This window comes from Xenopus tropicalis, chromosome 10, assembly GCF_000004195.4.
Source record: "Xenopus tropicalis strain Nigerian chromosome 10, UCB_Xtro_10.0, whole genome shotgun sequence".
NCBI classification, from domain to species: Eukaryota; Metazoa; Chordata; class Amphibia; order Anura; family Pipidae; genus Xenopus; species Xenopus tropicalis.
Genome location: NC_030686.2, coordinates 51534002 through 51549247, shown reverse-complemented (window position 1 = coordinate 51549247; position 15246 = coordinate 51534002). Strand labels below are relative to the sequence as shown.

At 50.8% G+C, this 15246-nt stretch overlaps 1 protein-coding gene across 1 annotated transcript; it reads right to left on the bottom strand.

Moving 5' to 3' along the window:
• Nucleotides 1–6425: 6425 nt before the first annotated feature.
• Nucleotides 6426–14685, bottom strand: ddx5 (DEAD-box helicase 5). Its single transcript, NM_203898.1, is given in 13 exon segments — nt 6426–7107; nt 7310–7528; nt 8683–8742; nt 8824–8885; nt 9042–9152; nt 9392–9564; nt 9967–10127; nt 10206–10347; nt 11028–11093; nt 11175–11308; nt 11385–11481; nt 11881–12043; nt 14627–14685. Coding segments are annotated over 13 exon segments (1830 nt in total). The 5' UTR covers nt 14668–14685; the 3' UTR covers nt 6426–6706.
• Nucleotides 14686–15246: the final 561 nt, after the last annotated feature.

Sequence of the window (15246 nt, the reverse complement as noted above, 5' to 3'; positions counted from 1 at the left end):
GGCGGCCCTCCAGCCTCAGCCCGGGAGAGTTAGCTACACGCAGGCGGCCCTCCAGCCTCAGCCCGGGAGAGTTAGCTACACGCAGGCGGCCCTCCAGCCTCAGCCCGGGAGAGTTAGCTACACGCAGGCGGCCCTCCAGCCTCAGCCCGGGAGAGTTAGCCACACGCAGGCGGCCCTCCAGCCTCAGCCCGGGAGAGTTAGCCACACGCAGGCGGCCCTCCAGCCTCAGCCCGGGAGAGTTAGCCACACGCAGGCGGCCCTCCAGCCTCAGCCCGGGAGAGTTAGCCACACGCAGGCGGCCCTCCAGCCTCAGCCCGGGAGAGTTAGCCACACGCAGGCGGCCCTCCAGCCTCAGCCCGGGAGAGTTAGCCACACGCAGGCGGCCCTCCAGCCTCAGCCCGGGAGAGTTAGCCACACGCAGGCGGCCCTCCAGCCTCAGCCCGGGAGAGTTAGCCACACGCAGGCGGCCCTCCAGCCTCAGCCCGGGAGAGTTAGCACACGCAGGGGCCTCCAGCCTCAGGCGGCCCTCCAGCCTCAGCCCGGGAGAGTTAGCTACACGCAGGCGGCCCTCCAGCCTCAGCCCGGGAGAGTTAGCCACACGCAGGCGGCCCTCCAGCCTCAGCCCGGGAGAGTTAGCTACACGCAGGCGGCCCTCCAGCCTCAGCCCGGGAGAGTTAGCTACACGCAGGCGGCCATAGCTTGGGTGCAGGAGTAACAGACACAAATGTTACCCAGCAGGCACAGCCAACACACTGCCTGCCTGGCCCCTCCCCCCATGGGGTGAGCTGCTTCCCGGCCCGTGTGTGGGCCCTGCACAATCCGTGTCTGGCTGATTTGGGGGGGACATGTGTTGGTACCCTCCCAGTGGGTCTCCCAAGCACCAATCAGATACTCCCAGCTCATACAGACAAGCAGATCTCACCCTGTATATGCAACTAAAGTGATTTCATTTTCCTGACCCTGTAATATAATCAGTTGGTTATAGCAGGCTCCCAAGCGCCCCCTATCTGTAACTAAGGTAATCGCCCACAGCGTATGGAGTTAAGGGCCCCATACACAGGCTGATTGTAGCTGCTGCTATGGGTCCCTTGGGCAAATTCGGCAGCTTATCGGCCCGTGTAGGGGCAGGAACAAGGTGCCACAACCTCAGGGCCCTGAGTTCCCAGACATAGGGCAGGACCCAAAGAGCCAACGGTTAGTATCACAGGATGAGGCATTTATTGGAGAAATGGCAAGTAGCCATCAGCAGGTTCCCATAAGCCAGTAGGTGGTAGCCAGCCTGCACTCTTGTTCCTTAGGGAATAGGGAAATACACACAGTTGGGGGGAATCTTCTTGCCCCAGCTAGGGTAGGTTCCAGGGGAACAGTCCTTCCGTAGGGAATAGGGAAATACACACAGTTTGGGGGGAATTTCTTGCCCCAGCTAGGGTAGATTCCAGGGGAACAGTCCTTCCGTAGGGAATAGGGGAATACACACAGTTGGGGGGAATCTTCTTGCCCCAGCTAGGGTAGATTCCAGGGGAACAGTCCTTCCGTAGGGAATAGGGGAATACACACAGTTGGGGGGAATCTTCTTGCCCCAGCTAGGGTAGGTTCCAGGGGAACAGTCCTTCCGTAGGGAATAGGGGAATACACACAGTTGGGGGGAATCTTCTTGCCCCAGCTAGGGTAGGTTCCAGAGGAACAGTCCTTCCGTAGGGAATAGGGGAATACACACAGTTGGGGGGAATCTTCTTGCCCCAGCTAGGGTAGGTTCCAGGGGAACAGTCCTTCCGTAGGGAATAGGGGAATACACACAGTTGGGGGGAATCTTCTTGCCCCAGCTAGGGTAGGTTCCAGGGGAACAGTCCTTCCGTAGGGAATAGGGGAATACACACAGTTGGGGGGGAATCTTCTTGCCCCAGCTAGGGTAGGTTCCAGGGGAACAGTCCTTCCGTAGGGAATAGGGGAATACACACAGTTGGGGGGAATCTTCTTGCCCCAGCTAGGGTAGGTTCCAGAGGAACAGTCCTTCCGTAGGGAATAGGGGAATACACACAGTTGGGGGGAATCTTCTTGCCCCAGCTAGGGTAGGTTCCAGGGGAACAGTCCTTCCGTAGGGAATAGGGGAATACACACAGTTGGGGGGAATCTTCTTGCCCCAGCTAGGGTAGGTTCCAGGGGAACAGTCCTTCCGTAGGGAATAGGGGAATACACACAGTTGGGGGGAATCTTCTTGCCCCAGCTAGGGTAGGTTCCAGGGGAACAGTCCTTCCGTAGGGAATAGGGGAATACACACAGTTGGGGGGAATCTTCTTGCCCCAGCTAGGGTAGGTTCCAGGGGAACAGTCCTTCTGTAGGGAATAGGGAAATACACACAGTTGGGGGGAATCTTCTTGCCCCAGCTAGGGTAGATTCCAGAGGAACAGTCCATCCTTAGGGAATAGGGAAATACACACAGTTGGGGGGAATCTTCTTGCCCCAGCTAGGGTAGGTTCCAGAGGAACAGTCCTTCCTTAGGGAATAGGGAAATACACACAGTTGGGGGGAATCTTCTTGCCCCAGCTAGGGTAGATTCCAGAGGAACAGTCCTTCCTTAGGGAATAGGGAAATACACACAGTTGGGGGGAATCTTCTTGCCCCAGCTAGGGTAGGTTCCAGGGGAACAGTCCTTCCTTAGGGAATAGGGAAATACACACAGTTGGGGGGAATCTTCTTGCCCCAGCTAGGGTAGATTCCAGAGGAACAGTCCTTCCTTAGGGAATAGGGAAATACACACAGTTGGGGGGAATCTTCTTGCTTCAGCTAGGGTAGATTCCAGAGGAACAGTCCTTCCGTAGGGAATAGGGGAATACACACAGTTGTGGGGAATCTTCTTGCCGCAGCTAGGGTAGATTCCAGGGGAACAGTCCTTCCTTAGGGAATAGGGAAATACACACAGTTGTGGGGAATCTTCTTGCCCCAGCTAGGGTAGATTCCAGAGGAACAGTCCTTCCTTAGGGAATAGGGAAATACACACAGTTGGGGGGAATCTTCTTGCCCCAGCTAGGGTAGGTTCCAGAGGAACAGTCCTTCCTTAGGGAATAGGGAAATACACACAGTTGTGGGGAATCTTCTTGCCCCAGCTAGGGTAGATTCCAGAGGAACAGTCCTTCCTTAGGGAATAGGGAAATACACACAGTTGGGGGGAATCTTCTTGCCCCAGCTAGGGTAGGTTCCAGAGGAACAGTCCTTCCTTAGGGAATAGGGAAATACACACAGTTGTGGGGAATCTTCTTGCCCCAGCTAGGGTAGATTCCAGAGGAACAGTCCTTCCTTAGGGAATAGGGAAATACACACAGTTGGGGGGAATCTTCTTGCCCCAGCTAGGGTAGGTTCCAGGGGAACAGTCCTTCCGTAGGGAATAGGGGAATACACACAGTTGGGGGGAATCTTCTTGCCCCAGCTAAGGTAGATTCCAGGGAACACAGGGGAGGGGGTCCTGCCGTAGCTAAGGTTACACCCCAGACAAAAGGCTCCTTGGAACTCTTGGCAGCCACCTTTGTAGCCAGAAAGGGAACAGCCCCTGTCGTAAATGCCAACCCAAAGGCAGCTTCCAGAGGGGCCAATCATAGCTAATCCCACTGGGCCTATGGGAAGCCACCTAGGGAGCATGCCCAGTTCAGTCTATTGTATTGACCAGACAGAGCACTGCTCTCACAAGGGGTAACTATGTGTATTGTGTCACTATGGGGTCTGGCTCTGTGTGCCCTCACAATAGGGGCAATTACATGGGGAGGGCCAGACAGAGCCGGCTGGCTACACACAATTCACAATTAGATGAGATTAACCTACACAATGCATTTGCTACAACAGGTAGGAGGGGGCAGGGGGTACATTTCAGCATCACCACAATATTTCATGTTTTCCAAACTTATACAACTTATGTCACACAAAGGGGCCTGAAATCGCCCAGGTTAGAAAATTCAGTCGGATGGGGGGCCGCATCGCCTCGTTGATGGAACCGATAGGCCATTGCAACCTTTATAATTCAATCGTTTGTCCCCAGGGCCTATAGGTTCCCCGATATCACCCACCCATAGGTGGGATCTGCTCGTGTATGGGCAGCTTTAGTAATGTAACACACTGCCTCTCAGGGAAAGGAGTAACGGGCTACTAACCAGTCTCACTGCTGCTGCCAGTTACATACTGTGAGGGATCAGCAGCCGAGTAATGTAACGCTGCCTCTCAGGGAAAGGAGTAACGGGCTACTAACCAGTCTCACTGCTGCTGCCAGTTACATACTGTGAGGGATCAGCAGCCGAGTAATGTAACGCTGCCTCTCAGGGAAAGGAGTAACGGGCTACTAACCAGTCTCACTGCTGCTGCCAGTTACATACTGTGAGGGATCAGCAGCCGAGTAATGTAACATCGGGCTACAGGGAAAGGAGTAACGGGCTACTAACCAGTCTCACTGCTGCTGCCAGTTACATACTGTGAGGGATCAGCAGCCGAGTAATGTAACGCTGCCTCTCAGGGAAAGGAGTAACGGGCTACTAACCAGTCTCACTGCTGCTGCCAGTTACATAGTGTGAGGGATCAGCAGCCGAGTAATGTAACACTGCCTCTCAGGGAAAGGAGTAACGGGCTACTAACCAGTCTCACTGCTGCTGCCAGTTACATACTGTGAGGGATCAGCAGCCGAGTAATGTAACGCTGCCTCTCAGGGAAAGGAGTAACTGGCTACTAACCAGTCTCACTGCTGCTGCCAGTTACATACTGTGAGGGATCAGCAGCCGAGTAATGTAACACTGCCTCTCAGGGAAAGGAGTAACGGGCTACTAACCAGTCTCACTGCTGCTGCCAGTTACATACTGTGAGGGATCAGCAGCCGAGTAATGTAACGCTGCCTCTCAGGGAAAGGAGTAACTGGCTACTAACCAGTCTCACTGCTGCTGCCAGTTACATACTGTGAGGGATCAGCAGCCGAGTAATGTAACGCTGCCTCTCAGGGAAAGGAGTAACTGGCTACTAACCAGTCTCACTGCTGCTGCCAGTTACATACTGTGAGGGATCAGCAGCTGAGTAATGTAACGCTGCCTCTCAGGGAAAGGAGTAACTGGCTACTAACCAGTCTCACTGCTGCTGCCAGTTACATACTGTGAGGGATCAGCAGCCGAGTAATGTAACGCTGCCTCTCAGGGAAAGGAGTAACGGGCTACTAACCAGTCTCACTGCTGCTGCCAGTTACATACTGTGAGGGATCAGCAGCCGAGTAATGTAACGCTGCCTCTCAGGGAAAGGAGTAACGGGCTACTAACCAGTCTCACTGCTGCTGCCAGTTACATACTGTGAGGGATCAGCAGCCGAGTAATGTAACGCTGCCTCTCAGGGAAAGGAGTAACGGGCTACTAACCAGTCTCACTGCTGCTGCCAGTTACATACTGTGAGGGATCAGCAGCCGAGTAATGTAACGCTGCCTCTCAGGGAAAGGAGTAACGGGCTACTAACCAGTCTCACTGCTGCTGCCAGTTACATACTGTGAGGGATCAGCAGCCGAGTACTGGAACATCGGGCTACAGGGAAAGGATTCAGGTCTGTATTAGAGGCTTCTGTATTATTTAATAGTTGGAATAAAGCTCCATATTACAGGCATGCCAAACAAAATAACTTCTACTGACCCACATAACTTGCACCCAGGGTCCTACTGTGTGGGGTTCCTACTGGCACATATGCAGCTAATGGGGGCACATTCCCACTGGTCCTATAGCTTAGTGTAAATGGCATTGCTATTAAAGGGAAACTATACCCCAAACAGTGTAGGTCTATATTAATATATTGCCAGCTTATGTACAAACCCTGCTTCATCTAAATAGTATAATTTATAAAAATGTTTATTAGTATGTGCTTAATCCTAAATAGGAAAATGCCATTAAGAATTAAGGGCCACCCCTTGGGATCACGTGATTCACAGTGCACACAAACATGCTAGGCCCTCTCAGCCAATGAATGGGCAGAGTTCTGTCTGTAGATTAGTCCCAAACCCCCTTTACCTGAAGCCAAGAATAAAGCACCTGTATATGCCCCTACAGCACCCTATCCCTGAGCCTGCCTGCCCCCGAGTCTTAAACACTGCAGCTCTGGAATGAACTGGCTTGTAGGGGACATAAAGTGGGGGGGCTAACCCCCCCCTCCCCAGTACCCCAAGTAGGTGCTTTTTCTAGTGGGCTGGTAACCAATCAGGATGTAGGTTACTTTTCCAATGGTCTCCATTTAGCTGCAGAAGAATCCTGTTCCAAGGGAGCCCTATGACTTACACAAGCACTAAGGAGCCAGTTATGCTGAGAGGTCTGTGGCCAGGTTAGATTCTCTATAACAGCAATATAAATGTGATGGGGCCCAGGCATTACGTACCCCCACACCGCCCCCCCCCCCCCGGAGGGCACTGAAGAGCAAGACAAGTGAGATAACCAAGTTAAAGATCTTTATTGAAGGCCATGCGCTGCCCCCATTACAGTACTCCAAATCACGTAAACTCTGGAAACACTGGCTTTGTTCTATTACAAAAAAAAAAAAAACAACTAAAATTGCCTCAGGAATGTAGATACAGTCAACTTAAATAGTGAAAGTGCACCACAGGCACTGCTGCAGCTCCCTCCGAGAATCCGCTGGGATTAAATAACTATCCTGCATGGAAACGATACAAAGAGCAAGTACAGAAAATAAAAACAGACTGTGCTTTAACAGCTTATTGGGGGTAGGACGTCGGCATGGGGTAACCCATGACAGCTGGTGCTGTAGCAGTGGCAGCTGGGTATGTGTATGCCTGTTGGGCCATGCTGTTCTGCATTGGAGGTGCACTGTAGCCATTCTGCTGGCTGGCGTAGCCATTCTGGTATGTGCCGTTCTGTGCTCCTGCCCGGAACCCACTCTGAACATTGGTGCCGTAGCTGTTAAAGGAGTTTCCATTGTAATTCTGTGCCCCAAAGCCATTTTGGGATTTGTTGCCGAAGCCATTTTGGGATTTGTTGCCAAAGTCTCTCTTGCCGCCAAACCCACGGTCATAGTTTTCCCGGTCCCACCCACCCCGCTTGCCTGAAGAGAAACGGTCACGTCGGTCGTTCATGCCTCCTCTGCCTCTGAAGCGTCCTGCAAATAGGAAAAGGAATTGACGCTTTAGGGTGTAACATCCAGCAGCCCCACCTTACTACCTTCCTGCGATGGGTACTGGCCCACTTACTAAGTTCTACAGTTCAGTAAAACTCAGGCAGAATCTGCTGCCTCCACCTACATGTGATCCAGTCAGCCTGCACCCCCCATTCTACAAAGCCAACTGGGAGTGGGCTCTTACCTCTGTCCTCCACCAGCTGCAGCAGCTTGGGGTTGATGGCTTGGTTTGCTTCTCGGAGGACGGAGATCAGGTCATTAACTTGCTTAATATTTCCTGGGGTAAAGAAAGTGTATGCGGTGCCAGTTTTGCTGCTGCGGGCAGTTCTTCCAATTCGGTGGATATAATCCTCTGAGGAGTTCGGGTAGTCATAATTGATGACAAATTTCACATCTTCCACATCTGTAGAGTGTCGCAGTGTGGCAAAACAGGGAGGGCAAATAAGGTTTTGCACACCACAAGGGTCAGACCAAAAACACAAGTTAGCCAAATAGGGGATTTGCAGAGAGGAATCAAGGCTGAAAAACAAAAGTTAGGCTGCCCGCTCTAGAGAAGCAATGTGCCCAATAACTCCACCCCCAAACACACACACCTTACCAGTAGTTTGCACTGCCCAAAGTCTCCCATTATTAATAGTCAAGTGACCTCTGATTGCTTGTCAGCAGTACAGCCACTGGCGCCAACAGCAGCCTCCTCATGTGCTCAGTTCGAGGACCTTCAAGAAAACTGGAAGTGGTCCACCTCACACATTCATTAGAAGCTCAGAAATCTGGCCACCCACTGCTTTTGTCTTGCCAAGACCTTACAAGTTGAGCGACAAGCGCACACATCCTGGGAACACCCGCCCCTATGAATACAGGCATTTGGGAGCCAGAGTTTATTGCTGTGTGCTGCGTGTCGTCTAGGCAAGCGCTTGCGAGAAACCAGGATTCACTTGAGAATTTGTCCCCTCTGGCAGGTCTCGACATGACCACTACGATACAGGTGAGGGAGGATCGTGAAACCTAAGGCTAGAGGAGTTCTGCTTCCTCTCCCTTTGCTTTACACCCATTCATGTGCCAGTACTCACCAATTTGTCTAACAAAAGGCTTCCAACTAAATGAGCTGCTCCCATTATATTACTGCCAATGTGCGTCTCCAACAAGTCAACCCCTCAACGCAACCCTGGGGGGTAAGTGGCAGAATGCGTTGCAAGTATCAGAGCTAGAAGCATGCAACAAATGTGGGATGTCTTTATGGGATTGCAGTTTTGGTAATGGGGGAGGGGGTACAAGTTAAATTTTGCCTTTTGAAGATACTGGCACACGATGCTCAGCTTTCCACTTCTCTACACAACTGGAAGCAGACAGCCAATTTCCACTAGTCCTCCATCCCCTTGCGTCCTCCGAATGTCATGCCTAGGCCTTGCCACAAAGACCGCACCTTTGTGAAAAACAAAACTCAAGAGAATTGCAGAGGTTAAAGAAAGCAAATCACTTTCTTTAAAACAATGACATTTCACAACAGTCGTCCGTTCATTGGCTTTCACCGAGCAAAAACAGATTGAACGTACTAACCTAGACCTCTGGAAGCAACGTCTGTGGCAATCAGGATAGGCGATTTACCGTGTTTGAACTCTGCAAGGATGGAACACAGTTTTAGGAAATGCAAAGAACCTATAATTGCCAGCTTAGCAATAATGTGCACAGCTTGCCTACCATTTAAGACCCAGTCACGTTCCTGCTGGCTCTTATCACCATGGATTCCCATTGCAGGCCACCTGTAAGTACAAAACATTCCCCTCATCATGAAAGAAAACACTTTCCATAAAGCACCAGCATCTGGAGTTTAAACAGGCCCCTCCCCATTTTCAATATTAAAGAGACATAGAATGGAAGTGCAATAGCGCTCATGGAAAGTTTGAAATCATCCTTACCCATCCCTCCTCAACCTGCGAGTCAAGTCATCACATCGCCTCTTGGTCTCAACAAACACTATGGTCTTATTTTCTTTTTCACTCATAATTTCCTCCATCAAACGAACAAGCCTTAAAGAAAAGATGCAATTCATAAATCCAGCATCAACAGGTCAACGTTTCAGTTAGCATAAGGCCGTGCTATGTTAAAGTAATGCCTTAGGGCAGCCAAAATGCTATTCTAACCTTCATGGCTAACTGCAGCCTGGCACTGCTACAATGTGTAACCACAGCTGGTAATGGACAAGTTAGCCAGATGAGAGAGTGGTGAGTGGGAATTAGAAAAAGTTTACACATTAATACAAACTCACTTTTCATCCTTCTCCCCATCATTACACACATCAACAATCTGAAGGATATTGTGGTTGGCACTGAGCTCCAGGGCACCAATGTTAATATGAACATAATCTCTGAGGAAGTCTTCAGCAAGTTGCCTGACTTCTTTGGGCCAAGTGGCACTCCACATCAGCGTCTGTCTGTCAGGCTAGAAACAAAACAAGCAGTAAGTATCCCACACAGTTGGAATGACCATAGGAACATAGGAGACATCCTATAAAAATATACCAGTGATTCATTCTCCTAGATATGGAAGGATTGCATTTGTGTTTTGGACTTAGTGAGAAATTCCACCAATATACCAGTAGTCCCCCCGCCCATCTGTTCCACTTCCTGCTGACTGAATTCTCTGAATGTGCAGGGGAGCCGGCAGCTCCCAGTACACTGCACTGTAGGATAGGAACCAATCAGCAGCTAGGCTGACCTGATATGGAACTGAAGCCTGGCTTGTGCGAGTGCAGGGCTGCGATTGGTTTTCCCTAGTACTGTGCTTCTGGCTGGGACTGTTAGGCATTTATCCTAGGTCTCCTTTAAGCAAAGCTGCACTTACTCGAATTTGATCCACTATCTTTCTGATCTGAGGCTCAAAGCCCATGTCAAGCATCCGGTCAGCTTCATCCAGCACTAGATATGTGCATCTGTTCAGATTGGTCTTTCCTGCTTCAAGGAAATCTATCAGCCTTCCGGGTGTAGCAATGCAGATTTCAACTCCTAAAGAAACAGCATTGTTTAGAACCATAGCAAATGGGAGATATCAAGGTACACAGGACATATTGTGAGATGTCTCACCTCTTTCTAGATCACGTATCTGTGGTCCCTTTGGAGCTCCCCCATAAATACAGGTGGACCTCAAACGACAAGCTCTCCCATACTCAGCTGCCACTTGTTGAACCTGTTGAGCCAATTCCCTGGTTGGTGCCAGCACCAAAAGCTGTAAGGAAACATGTTAGATTATGGTTTATGTCTTTACAGAAATCTCTGGAAATAGAGATGTGGTTCTGAAATCTATTCCCACCAGATTGTAAAAGGTACATGCAGAGTTCTATTCTTGGAGAAAGCACTGCACTGTTCTAAAGCTGCAGATATTCTGACAGACTGCATGGTTTTGGATTTGTATGAAGGGCTAGCAATGTTGCTCTAGATTCTGTTCTTTTCCAGAGCCTGTGATGCAGATCTATTTTCTCCATCTTGATCACTGACAAAGCAAGAACCCTAGCACCCCACAGGTTTGTATAGTCTCACCCCAGCCTAACAATTTGTGGCATTTTGTCAACATATTTAGGGGTAAGCACTGTATAACTTCAATTAACCTGAATGCAGTACCAAGTGAATTCACTATACAAATACCAACAGAACCTATTCATTTCTGCCAAGTATAGAATAGCAGCAATCCACCGACACAATTTACTTGATTGCTACTACATGGGATATTAAGCTTAGACCTGCAATTCAATCACCTTAATTAGGGGGTGACTGTTGCTCAGAGAAAGCTGTGCTTTTATAAAGTTCTGGTCAGTAAGATTGTTACAGTCTAACCCCATTGCCAAGCCATCCCTAAATACACCATGCCCTCAGAGAAGGTTTCAGATGTTCTGCAGTAAGCCTACTTACAATTGGACCATCTCCTCGCTGTAGGAATGGCTGATGGTTGATATGGACAATCCCAGGAAGTAGATACTGCAAACAAGATGTAAAGGGTTAACTTACTAACATTTGCACATGTGCCAGCATGAACAGCATCACCAGCCTAGTACTTACAGAAAGGGTCTTTCCGGATCCAGTCATTGCAACACCAACCATATCCAGCCCACTCAGAGCCACTGGCCATCCCTGCCCTTGAATAGGAGTGGGGTCAGTGAAGTTCTGCCGTTTAACCACTTCCATGAGATTGGCTATAGGGAGACAGAGCGGTCAGGCCGATTCCAACACAACATAAAGAGCTGCAGAGATGAGGGGCAGGGGATTTACCTGGGAAACTTGCTTCATGGAACTGCAAAACTGGCTTTGGACAGTTAAGCCCTCGTACGGTGATCTCTTTGCTTCTTCTGTATTGGTCACATTCTTGCTGCAAAACAAAGTCCATATTGGATTTAGTAATCTGAGCAACCCCCCTGGCCATTTCAGTTAGATAGTGTAGTGGCCCAATGAACACTCATTTATTTACTATAATTACAGGGGTCTAGAGCACCCAAATCTCTCCATAAGGAATGTCCCAGGTAAATATCCACCCTATCCAACAGCAGCAGGACAGGACAAAGCACTGATCTCCATAGCAATCATTTACAATACATAATAACCACCCGTGCTAGCCAGCCAGGCAGTTTCTATGAAAAGATGGTGCCATACACCTAGGGCACAGCCCATGTTAGCTGAAACATACAATAAGAAGCCTTCCTAATGTGCAGATAGCTGTGAGAGGTACCCAGTGCCAAGCTGGTTCATCCCAATCAGGCAGCAAACTCACCGGTGTCCGTCTCACAACATCTGGATGTTCTTGATAGAAATTCTTCTCAAATTTGGGCAGTTCATCCAGGTTCCATTTCTTCTTCATAAGCCGCTCCCCAGGGTTTCCATATTTGCCAGATGTACCACCTCGGTTTCCCCCAAAGCGAGGACCACCTCCAAATCTGAATATAAGACAAAAGGGTCAATGCAAACAATAAGAACCAACTGGGCGACAAAGCAGACTCCTGGCTTGGTACTGCCCTACTGACAATGGCCATGCAGAGCAGGACAATGCTCTCCGATATGCAAGGGGCCATTCATATGCAGTCACTAAGAATACACAGGAAGCTACAAACTACTCTGCTTTAGGGGGAGATCCCACCATTGGCAAAGAGAAGCCTGGGCTCCAAAGCCAACTCTCAGACAGCCCCAGAGTAAAGTTGGCCATACACACACCAACCTTGTTTATATTCGGTGCGTGTATGGCAAGATCGCAGGAGGCTCCATTAAAGACACCTGAGCAAAATCTATTTTCACGGCTGAATCTGCAGAAATCCTATTGTTTCTACCTCTATCGGACGATTCAGCCCTGAACGTCAGTGGAGGGTTGGAACGATCTTTCGTGCGACCACGTGTGGCCAGCTTTAGAGCAGAGACAGCACACACTGATCAGATGCAACACATATCTGGCAGGCAGTATATTTAACAGAGGTGCGGCCCTCAGCTATTCCATGAGCAGGCACAACAAATGGGCACTGCCAGAAAAAAGCATTTATTTTTAGTGCAGCCAATGCCAGTCCTGGTCCTTTACAGGATTCCATCCTGGCACCTCACTAGGCCCATAATCAGACCCAGAAAAGCCATCAGGAAAATGATAATTTGTTTTTAAGTTAGAAGCATCACCTTCCTTCCCATTACTGCGCAGAACCCCAGGGGAGAGAGGCCTATGCAAAATGGCCACTGAACTGTGCTGGGTATATGCCAAGTAGGTTCCCTGAGGGCATGCCGTGCCAGTGTTACATAAACCGACAGAGGGAGGTGCCAAGTGGTTGCCTAATCAGCAGTGCAAGGAGCAGTTGCACCCAGACTGCAGGTACTGCTAGGTGAGAGCTCTGCCCCAGCATGGGGCAACTGTAGGAGAGTCTATAAACCCAGCAGGGATATTCTGCAAGTACACCTTGTTCCTGGTTACAGGCAGACTGATCATACCCAGGGGACACTACACAGATATGCCAGCAGCGTGCCACACAATAGGGCAGGTACTATGGGAATATACCCAGGCAGACAGATGCCACACAATAGGGCAGGTACTATGGGAATATACCCAGGCAGACAGATGCCACACAATAGGACAGGTACTATGGGAATATACCCAGGCAGACAGATGCCACACAATAGGGCAGGTACTATGGGAATATACCCAGGCAGACAGATGCCACACAATAGGACAGGTACTATGGGAATATACCCAGGCAGACAGATGCCACACAATAGGACAGGTACTATGGGAATATACCCAGGCAGACAGATGCCACACAATAGGGCAGGTACTATGGGAATATACCCAGGCAGACAGATGCCACACAATAGGGCAGGTACTATGGGAATATACCCAGGCAGACAGATGCCACACAATAGGGCAGGTACTATGGGAATATACCCAGGCAGACAGATGCCACACAATAGGACAGGTACTATGGGAATATACCCAGGCAGACAGATGCCACACAATAGGGCAGGTACTATGGGAATATACCCAGGCAGACAGATGCCACACAATAGGGCAGTTGCTATGGGAATATACCCAGGCAGACAGAGGCCACACAATAGGGCAGGTACTATGGGAATATACCCAGGCAGACAGATGCCACACAATAGGGCAGTTGCTATGGGAATATACCCAGGCAGACAGAGGCCACACAATAGGGCAGGTGCTATGGGAATATACCCAGGCAGACAGAGGCCACACAATAGGGCAGGTACTATGGGAGCAGTACCAAAGGAATATACCCAGGCAGATAGCACAAGAAGGTGCAACACAATAGGATAGTTGCTATGGGAATATACCCAGGCAGATAGAGATGCCACACAATAGGGCAGTTGCTATGGGGGAAGTACCAGGGGAATACACCCGGGTAGATAAACAGCTGCCAGGATAAATAGCGACAAAGGAAGATAAAAGAATAAAGCGGCAGGGAGAGGGGAGTGAGGCGGCCCCGGGGAGAGGGGAGTGAGGCGGCCCCGGGGGAGAGGGGAGTGAGGCGGCCCCGGGGGAGAGGGGAGTGAGGCGGCCCGGGGGAGAGGGGAGTGAGGCGGCCCCGGGGAGAGGGGAGTGAGGCGGCCCCGGGGAGAGGGGAGTGAGGCGGCCGGGGAGAGGGGAGTGAGGCGGCCGGGGAGAGGGGAGTGAGGCGGCGGGGAGGCGGCAGGGAGTGAGGGCAGTACAAGTACGGAGGGCAGTACAAGCGCCAGACAAGGCAATAGAAGGAGAGCCCTTCCCCCCCCCGCCGCCATTTTGTGCAGAGACAAAGAGCCGCAACTGGTGCCTCCGCCATCTTGTCTCGCCGAGCCCCGCCTCCCGGGAGCCGAACAATACAATCCATCGCTCGGAAGCCCCGTTACTCATGGGCCCCCCACACACACACATCCCATAATGCCTACCTACCGTACCAGCCGCCATCGGGCGGAAACATTAAGCCCAAACAAACTCCCCACTGGCCTCTGCCAGAAGCTGCCGGCACCTCACGGGGAGACCCCCGAGTACGTACCCCCTGTCCCGGGCGCGGTCCCTGTCGTTGAATCCGGGCATGGCGTTACACAAAGGGCGTTCCGGGAGCGGCTGTACAGACGGGAGGGCTCGGCAGGAAGGGAAGTAACACGCAGCGCGCACACACCTTATATAAGGCCGGCCGGCAACTGACGTCACCATATTCCTCCGCGGGGCGGGGCCTTGACCTACCGCCGCCATATTGCTTCAGGGAAACCTGTCCAACAAGTAGAAAAACCGACCAGCCGCTCGGTGTTAACCTTTTTCCTGGCTTCCGCCCCAACGATATTGCAAACTGAACCGTGAGCGTGGGGCAGCGGCTGCTCCCGCTTTTGTAGCGGGATATCGACCACGTACTGGTAGCGGGACACCGGCCCAAAGTAAAGATGGCGGCAGAGACTAAGCGATGTGACCATGTGACCGGCAATGCGCCTTTTCCCGGAATTTTATTATCTGTGGCTCATGTTAGTCAGTGTGTGTTGCGTGGGATGAGGCAAGGCCAGTAAGGCTGTGTTCCCTTATTAGCCCCGCCAGGCACACCCAATGGGTACAACTATATTGCCTCATACATATACGGGCTACATACAGTCCCCATTAGTAAGTGCTTGAGCCTTCCCGCTC